We start from the raw sequence: 8,265 nt of genomic DNA on the forward strand, positions 1-8,265 counted from the left end.
AAATCTCATGTGGATAAAACCGATAAAATTGGTTAATCTATTAATAGATTAATCTATTAATAGAAACCTACTTTGTAAGTTTTTATTTTTAATATATGCTTAGTATGAAGTCAAAGAAAACAGTGGTTCTACAGGGCCACCGAACGCTCGACAGGCTCAGTGGCCAAACATTGCTAGTTTTCTTTGAACAGTAGGGATGGAGAAAGTCCCAGTGCACAGGAAGGAGCTTGCAAATGGCACTGTTTGTTGCACAGGGATGAAAGCTTGTCACACGTCCCTGGTGCCTCATCCACAATTCTGAATCCTACAAAAGCTCTGCAAGCTCAAAGGTTTTAGTTACTTGTTTGGCACCAAAACTTAACTTTGACTGGCACGAGGCTGTTTATGGCCCTATTTCCCTTCTCATGATATTCATAATAGTCTTACATTTTAATAAACATAGTAGGGGAAACATTAGTGTTTCTGACTACAGGGCGTTGTACCACACCCATGTTATCACCTTTTTTAAACCCCCCAAACTCCTGAATTCCAAAAGCACATCTGGCCCCAAGGGTTTTAGAGAAGAGGTTGGACAGCCATGTAGTTCTCATAGTAGCCCTGTAAGGGGAAGCTCTTAATTACAGTTTGGGAAGTGAGGGGCAAAACGGTGACAACTACCTGAAGTCATAGCTCTCACCAGCAGAGCCATTTGAACCCAGGACTGTCCAACCCCAATACCAAGCTCTTAACCATCACAGATTCTTTAGGGGGAAGAGACTAATGTTGTCTGGCGTAAGTCAAGGAGGACCTTTATTCCATAAGCAGTGGGGGAGTTCCTGAGATTCTGAGTAAGTGGGAGAGGGTGGGGGATGAGGCAAGGCACTTTTGGGTGTGTGCTCTGCCACTGGCATCTGCAGAATGGACTACCCATTCTGCAGGTAGTCCTCTGCCTGGCCGGAGGACCGTCACAGTAATCCATTTAAGTCCTATGGTACAAGTCTGTTGTAATCACAGTAAAGAGATAGTAAAGAGATAGTAAAGAGATAGTAAAGAAGAGATACTTCTTGTAGGGGAAGGAGACTAAGTGAACACTTTATAGCAGTTGTCACCATTGATTTATTATCAAGAAAGGTAAGTAACTTAGATTGGTTGCTCAGAGGCCCTTCAGGTGACTTTGAAGCTGACTTGAATGACAAAGAACCAGCCTCTTGGGAAGATAACCAGCGTAAAAGCCCAGAGATGGAAGAACCACCAGGAGGCTGGAACCACAGGAAACTGCAAAGCAGGACAGTGTGCTGTGGGTGGTGGAGAGGAAGCCCAGGAGGCTGTGGTGCAGGGACTGGCTCAGTAAAGAACGGCTCATTGTTGTTTCCCACTGTAGGTCAAGGCTGGTTCCGTGAAGCAGGAGTTTGAGAAGCAAGATGAACTGAAGCGCTCTGCCATGAGAGCAGTGGCCGCCTTGCTGACCATACCAGAAGTGGGGAAAAGCCCCATCATGGCTGACTTCTCTTCCCAAATCAGATCCAACCCCGAACTTGCTGCCCTCTTTGAGAGCATCCAGAAGGATTCTGCTTCAGCCCCCAGCACAGACTCAATGGAGCTCAGCTAGTCCTATCCCAGCCACTGGATGGGCCCTTACTCAAGGGCAGGGGACCCGCTTAAGCCAAAAGCTCAGCCTCACTTTTCCACCACCGAAGGCCACTGGCCTTTACTTACAAACTTGCATTTCCCTGGGGGCCCCCTGTTCCTGTGTGGAGTTTACAGTGCCTTCCCCAGGGACCCCAACTAATTGGCCCCCAACCTGAGGCTGTAAGGCTGCCAACAGTTGGGCCCTTTAACTCAGGACAGTCATTCAAAGCAACAGGGCAGAATCTTCCAAGCCTTTCACACTGCTTCGTCTGGTTTCTTCAAACTGGGGAGGCCCTGCCTCACAAAATACTTAGTATTTAGTGTAGATACATTCTGTGCTTACAGCTGTGGGAGGTTAGGGGGCGGCAGGCTGACCTTTCTTCCCACTAGCGCCCCAGATTTGTCACACCACTCGTGTGTTTTCAATTCACATGATCCGACATATCAAAAATTAGTACTTCGGCTGAGCAGCTTAAAAATGCAGGTACTTCTGAGTTACTCACATTTTAGAATTCAAAAAAAATTTCTAATTGGTAGTAATGAATCAGAAATATTTACTTGCAAGGGGGAAGAGTGTGGGTAGAGAATTAGAGCTAACGGGTTTTTCCAATTTCAGAACCTTACGTAGCAAACCGAGAAATGGGAAAGCAGGCAAGTACAAGCCGTGTTTTATTCGCCCAACCCAGGCATAAGCAGTTGGTTTGTGTCCTTCTAAGGAGGGTTTTGAACATGTCCTTTTTAGTATCGAGGATTCAAAATCAAGCAACAGGCCAAAGAACTTTCTGTGCTGTCCCGGGTTAATAAAGGAGAGACCCTAAGTTACCACTGTTTTCTCTGCACAATTCCTCTAGTCCGTAGTCACACCGCCTATCAGATACGTCCCGCATCAGCTTAAAGAAATAGTGAAAGTGACCAATAATTTACTTAATGTTTCATACAAGGTCTTGAATTGGAGGCAGTCAATGTGTAAGAAAGACACTTTATCTGCTGACACTAAGAGCCTTAAGCCTAGGCATGGCAAGAAAATTATAACCAGTGTTATTTCTGGCTCAGCTGACAGGTGGTGAAAAAAACCCTGCCTCACTCTAGTCTTATACTAGAGCAGTGATTTTGCCTAGTCAGACACTGACCTCTTTTCCTCTAGATTGTCAAAAAAAAATTGACAACAGCCAACACAATAGCCATCCAGTATGAATCAAAATTATGCCCGTATTTTGTAGATGAGCAGAAAACATTTTTTGATGTGCCAGTTTTTAGTGTGCACCCTGATGAAAGGGGCTGAACACTACCAGAGTACCACATGCCATATACCACATGCCCTACACTGCAACTTAACACCATTTCTTGGGGCATCATAACTTTAGAATTAAAAGTAGCTAGATTTGCCCTGGCTGGTGTGGCTCAGGTAGTTGGAGCATCATCCCCTGAACCAAAAAGTGCTGGTTCGATTCCAAGTCAAGGCACATGCCTGGGTTGTGGGTTAGGTCCTTATTGGACACACACACGAGGTAACCAATTGATTCCCTCCCTACCTCCCCTCTAAAATCGATGGGCATGTCCTTGAGTGAGGATTAAAAAAAAAAAATCGATTCTGGCTATTATAGGCCCAATTATCATCACTTAAGAAAAGCTATACAGTGCCAAGGAAGAATTTAAGGGAGAAAGAAAGCAAGTTGCCCAGATCCTTTTACATGTTTTCTCAATCTTCACAAGAACCACACAGGGTACCTGTCATGCAACTTTAAAGTGAGACTAGGAATGACTTCTTGCTATTAGATGCACGGTCCTTCAATTGAGGGTCTCGGAGCCTACCTTGGTCTGAGGGCCAAGTCTTCCCCAACCCCAGCTGGAACAGACCACGGTTGGTCCGGGCACTCGAGGCCAGTACCCAGAGAAGCATCAAATATCCTCTATAAATCCCTTCCACGCGGCAGATTCCGGAGCATTAACAGGCAAAAGAACAATCTCTGTGACAAGCTGTCAAAGAAACTGGCAAGTAAAATCAAGGGCGGAAATGCCAGATGGCACAATTTCAAGGTTTTATTAACACAAATACAATGTGCACACAATCTGTCTATTCATTTTCCTCACTGCGCAGCCTGGCATTGGGATTGGTGACTCTGATGGCCAGCTGGGCTGCTCTTTCCACAATGGCTTTGCGGTTCTTTGAAGAGACGTTGTGAGCAATCTCAGCACAGTAAGATCTGAAAGAAAAGCCACAAGTAGGTAAGGAGCAAGCCAGCCCAGAACATACACTTCAGTGTGTTCCACTGGGGAGGCAATGGCTTTGGTCACTTCACCTGCAGAGCAGCTACAGCACTGAGCGAAGAGGGTGCTATAGTACATAGCTGCTGAATGACATTTGCACGTCCCAAATCTTAGGATACTAGCAAGGCTCTTAAAGTGTCTGCTGCAACACACATACACACACCCAAAAAAACCTCTCACGGTCCCCTCTTATTTACTCCTCACAGTAGCCTAGTAATCCTGGTATTGCCTCTATATCATGGATAAGGAAGCCAAGGACCAGAGGTGGAAGTGAATTTTCAAGACCACATATTCAGCAATGGACAGGGCCAGGATGGCTCAGCCCCAGACTCCATGTTCAGAAATTCTCCATCTGTCTTTCTAGCCATCTGCTCAACTCAGGAAAGTCTCAGGGAGCTTGGACTTGCTTATGAAAAGTTTTGGAACTACATTAGCAGAGCAGACTCCAACGGTGTGATTAATCCAAGGGGTCCCTGATCCAGACCATAAACATTTACTTGTTCAGCTGCTGCAGATAAAATTCACGTTAAAAGTAACACTGTTTCAAGCCACCCAGTGAGTAGAACACCTAACATTTCCTGAGCACATGTGCACTAGGAGCTGGCCTCACCCCGAGTTTGATAACTGGTCTAATGGACACATTTTAGTAGGGAGGTGATCTGAATCCATACAAGACGGATTAGGAAAAGGCATAACCCTTGGAGGATTTCAGCAGAAAAAGAGAAGACTGGAAGGAGTTTGACCAAATAAGGGAATAGGTACACACAGTTCTTTTTAAGACCTCTGTTAAGAAAATAGCTTAACAGTGTGACAAGCAAAATAGATAAAAAATTTGTTTTATATAAAGGGGTCCACTCAAGCTCAAAGTAGCTACATTTTAAAATGTTTCCATAATCTTTGTTTTCAGGAAGACTTAAGTTGTATTACTGTCTTTTTTTCGAACACCTCTCACGTCCTTGTCCATTTCTATTTAACAATCACAGCTACACTGTACATATTTTAAATACTTTCCCTGCTGCCTGGGCAGTTTCCATACATGACAGTTTTTAAATGTATAGCATTCCATTCAGCGCTGCACTCCTACCACCCACCAACTATATTCACAATTGTTCAGTTACTCTTGCAATGATCGGGCTATAAAGCTTCCCCATTTTTTAATTTAGTTTTTAAAGATTTTGGTTCACAGGCCTGCACTCAATCCACCAAGCTATACCAGCCAGGGCTTCTTTTTAATTATTTAAAGACAAATGCCCAGAAATGGAACTTTTGGATTACAAGTTATGGACCCTCGACGCTGCATTTGCACCACAGTCGTTTTTGCTACACCACGTGTGGAAGGCTGCACTGTTCTGTCATAATCCTCTATCAACCTACTCAGTGCTGTTTGGGCATCTACGATTACTAATCCCTGTGCTCATCCTTTCTACAGAAAATCTCCAGCATTTCGATGCCTGATTAAATCTCCAACCTAGAAACTCAAACAAAAGTGGTTTCATTTTTATTACTGTGTCTTCAATTGCTATAGCTTAAAGACGTTTGTGAACGTGTACACACAGATGCAATCAGTTGTGTCTACATCACTTGACACCAGCCATCTTTTCTCAACCACTGTCCTTGTTTTGGCCTAAGCCAACCAAAAAGTCTCACACAGAGCACCAAGTGTCTGACTTCCTTAAAACAATGAAAGCAATACTGTAATCCCTCCATGCACTCTTGTGCCTATACAACTTTGTCTAAGTACCCTCTGTCTACAGCCTGCCTTCTTTCCCCCACCCCTGATCGCACTGAGCTCTAAATCAGACAGCAGCCCCTCGATTACTGTAGCATTCTGAAGAAGCATGTAGCCAGTTTAAGTGCTCTTTAGGTCTGAGGCTATCGCTCACATAAAGCAGTGTTCTGGAAATGACTGCCAAAAGTCCTTTTCTTTCCAGATCTTGGTTCTCTACAACTTTTTAGGGCAAATCATAGCTCCTGCCCCCATCTTGAAGTCCCCAACAAGCATTCACTAAGCTCCTGAGAGAATATACAATGTCTCCAAATGCATTCTGAAAGGTCTGGAGTCCCTCCCAGAAATGCTCAGAGATCCACACTTCTGATATTGGAACCCCCAGAGAGGATCCAACTCACTTGTTGCACATCAGCAGCACTTCAAGCTCCTTGACGTTATGGACCAGGAACTTTCGAAAACCACTGGGCAGCATGTGCTTTGTTTTCTTGTTGCTCCCATAACCAATGTTGGGCATCAATATCTGGCCCTTGAATCTTCTGCGAACCCTATTGTCAATGCCTCTGGGTTTCCGCCAGTTCCGCTGAAAGAAAACACACGGGTGGGTTAGTGTCTCTGCAGACTGCCAACTCTTCCTTCTGGAGGAAAAAACAGGGACCAAATGAAAAGCAAACATGACAAACAGTAGTTGTCTTTGGGTAACAGGATTTCACTACTTATTTTTTTGAAGAAAAATAGGCTCCTGTATTTGCACACCAGGAACACAGACACATAACCACTCCTAAGGAAAGGAAAAGCAGACCGCACACCAATGGAACACAAGGGGATTGTGCACATGGTAAGATGAAGAGCATGGATGTCGATACTCAAGACTCAGGTTTTCTCATCTATAAAACAAGGATAATTTACCTCTCAAAGCATCATAAGGCTACCTGAAATATGATACAAACGTAAGCCTCTAGATACTCAGAACAGCCAAGTCCAAGTGTGCCTTGTTAAGTTTCAATTTACACATCAAGAGGCTGAGTGCCAGTAAGTGCCTGGGTTTCTATATGATAGGTGAGCTCTTTTCCACCAACCAGACTGGCTGGTTGGTGTGTTCAAGGTACTCCTCTAGGAGATTTCAGAAATCGAGCAGCCAATTCAGGAACCCTTTTCTTCATCCCAACACACACTTCCATTTCCACCCCAGGACCATGTACCTTAATTTTAACATAACGATCTGACTGGTGCCGAATGAACTTCTTGGTCCTCTTTTTGACAATCTTGGGTTTCACGAGGGGTCTGAGGGCCGCCATGGTGCCTTCAAAAGAAACAGATACTGTGAAACAAAAAAGTGCCAGAAGGAGGCATTCCTCACCCAGGACTTTAGCACTGTTGCAGAGTGTCTTCCAATCACCAGCTACGGAGCAAGCGGGGAATGGAATGGGTACCTCTGCCAGGCTTGTTTTCCCTCCCATCTCCGAAGCTGGAAGAATATAGCCATTCTCCAGACGCGATCCTGGGAGGTTAGAAGTCACCTCACTTACTCACAAGCAAAAAAGAATGCCAATAGCTGACTTAACACAAACTGGCCTTCAACGGTTCTTGGCCTGCAAAGGGGCAGCAAATCCTACTTCACCAAGTGTCTGAACCCCCCATGTGGCCCAGTTTCCTTGTAGTTATGCAGGACTTTGACAAACTACATGGAGTTCCTTTTCCCACCTGTCAAAATGGAGATGCTCTTGCACATTGAATGCTTGTAATGCCCAGACCAAAGCAAACGTTTAGTAAAGAGAAACCTCTAGGTGTGCATCTAGATGTACCTCTAAAATGCCTCTGGGCTTTTGAACATACCTTTCTACACCTGTAGATGAGCTCAAAAGTTACCTTCCTCAAGGTGTCCTCAATAGCCCTCTTTACACCCTTTGCTCTCTTCATAGCCTTCAACTTCCTTGTTTAGCACAGTAGGTACTCCATGAATGGCATACACTCACCCCCGAACCCCCTGCGCCATGATTTCCTCAATGACAGGAATACAGTTTCAAACTCCCAGAGATCCTAATCCTCTATCAGAATTTCTGGTAACCGAACCGGTTTTCTGGGGGGACGGGGAAGGGGCATTCCCGCCACTGCAGTAACCAGGGCCAGAAAGTTGAGGGGAGCGTCGAGCAACAAGAACAGGTTTTTATCTCTATACCACGTGGGCAGATATCGCTAATCGAAATAATCCAATGATTTGAGCCCCGGCCGGTGAGGCCACAACCCCCGGATCACTCCACGCCCCGAGAAGTCCCGGTAGTTTGGGACCGAAGGGCACCATGCGCCTCTAGGGTTCAAATGAACTGCCCGCAGCTTCGGCTGACCCCAGGCGGCCTCCGTAGGAGCGCTAGCGGCCCTAATAAGCGAACCTCCATTACCAGCCAGATCACCTTGTTCTGTACCTATACGGGCTCCAGCAAGGCGACAAAGACAATACCCAACGACACGACTGCTTGGAAGGACAGACCTCCTCACTAGGGGGCGATGAGGCTTAGTGGAGACCGCACAGACACAGATGATCAATGATTAAAACTCACCAAGTAAGAGATGGCTGCTACCTCCGTAGGCAGCGCCGAGGAAGAGAGAGGAAGCGGACGCGCGACGTGTGTGCCACTTGACCTCTGGATCCTGGCAGGAAAAAG

At 45.5% G+C, this 8,265-nt stretch overlaps 2 protein-coding genes and 1 non-coding gene across 6 annotated transcripts in view; 1 reads left to right on the forward strand and 2 right to left on the reverse strand.

Moving 5' to 3' along the window:
• CAND2 (cullin associated and neddylation dissociated 2 (putative)) overlaps positions 1–2,430 on the forward strand; it is a 31,932-nt gene extending 29,502 nt beyond the window's left edge. For all 4 annotated transcript variants that reach the window (XM_053669318.1, XM_037139331.2, XM_037139333.2 and 1 more), the window contains one exon: positions 1,361–2,430. In XM_053669318.1, coding sequence (XP_053525293.1) covers positions 1,361–1,588 — 228 coding nt within the window. In that variant the 3' untranslated portion in view covers positions 1,589–2,430. The remainder of the gene's footprint in view (positions 1–1,360) is intronic.
• A 1,180-nt stretch (positions 2,431–3,610) lies between these two features.
• Positions 3,611–8,265, reverse strand: RPL32 (ribosomal protein L32). Its single transcript, XM_037139335.2, has 4 exons — positions 8,161–8,265; positions 6,805–6,905; positions 6,004–6,185; positions 3,611–3,812 (listed from the first exon to the last, which is right to left on the reverse strand). Exons 2-4 carry the CDS (start codon positions 6,898–6,900, stop codon positions 3,683–3,685), a joined length of 408 nt encoding a protein of 135 aa, XP_036995230.1. The 5' UTR covers positions 6,901–6,905; positions 8,161–8,265; the 3' UTR covers positions 3,611–3,682.
• On the reverse strand, positions 6,975–7,113 carry LOC119044886 (small nucleolar RNA SNORA7). Its single transcript, XR_005081697.2, has one exon. It is a non-coding gene; the product is annotated as a small nucleolar RNA SNORA7 (small nucleolar RNA).

Source organism: Artibeus jamaicensis, unplaced genomic scaffold (genome assembly GCF_021234435.1).
Source record: "Artibeus jamaicensis isolate MK-2021 breed Jamaican fruit bat unplaced genomic scaffold, CSHL_Jam_final contig_519, whole genome shotgun sequence".
Taxonomy (NCBI): domain Eukaryota; kingdom Metazoa; phylum Chordata; class Mammalia; order Chiroptera; family Phyllostomidae; genus Artibeus; species Artibeus jamaicensis.

Coding starts and splice junctions, on each gene's coding strand:
- RPL32 (XM_037139335.2), bottom strand. CDS start 6,900: ATGGCGGCCCTCAGACCCCTCGTGAAACCCAAGATTGTCAAAAAGAGG. Junction 6,186..6,804: donor ATCGTTATGTTAAAATTAAG/GTACATGGTCCT, acceptor GTTTTCTTTCAG/CGGAACTGGCGGAAACCCAG. Junction 3,813..6,003: donor GTGCTGCTGATGTGCAACAA/GTGAGTTGGATC, acceptor CTTTTCTTTCAG/ATCTTACTGTGCTGAGATTG.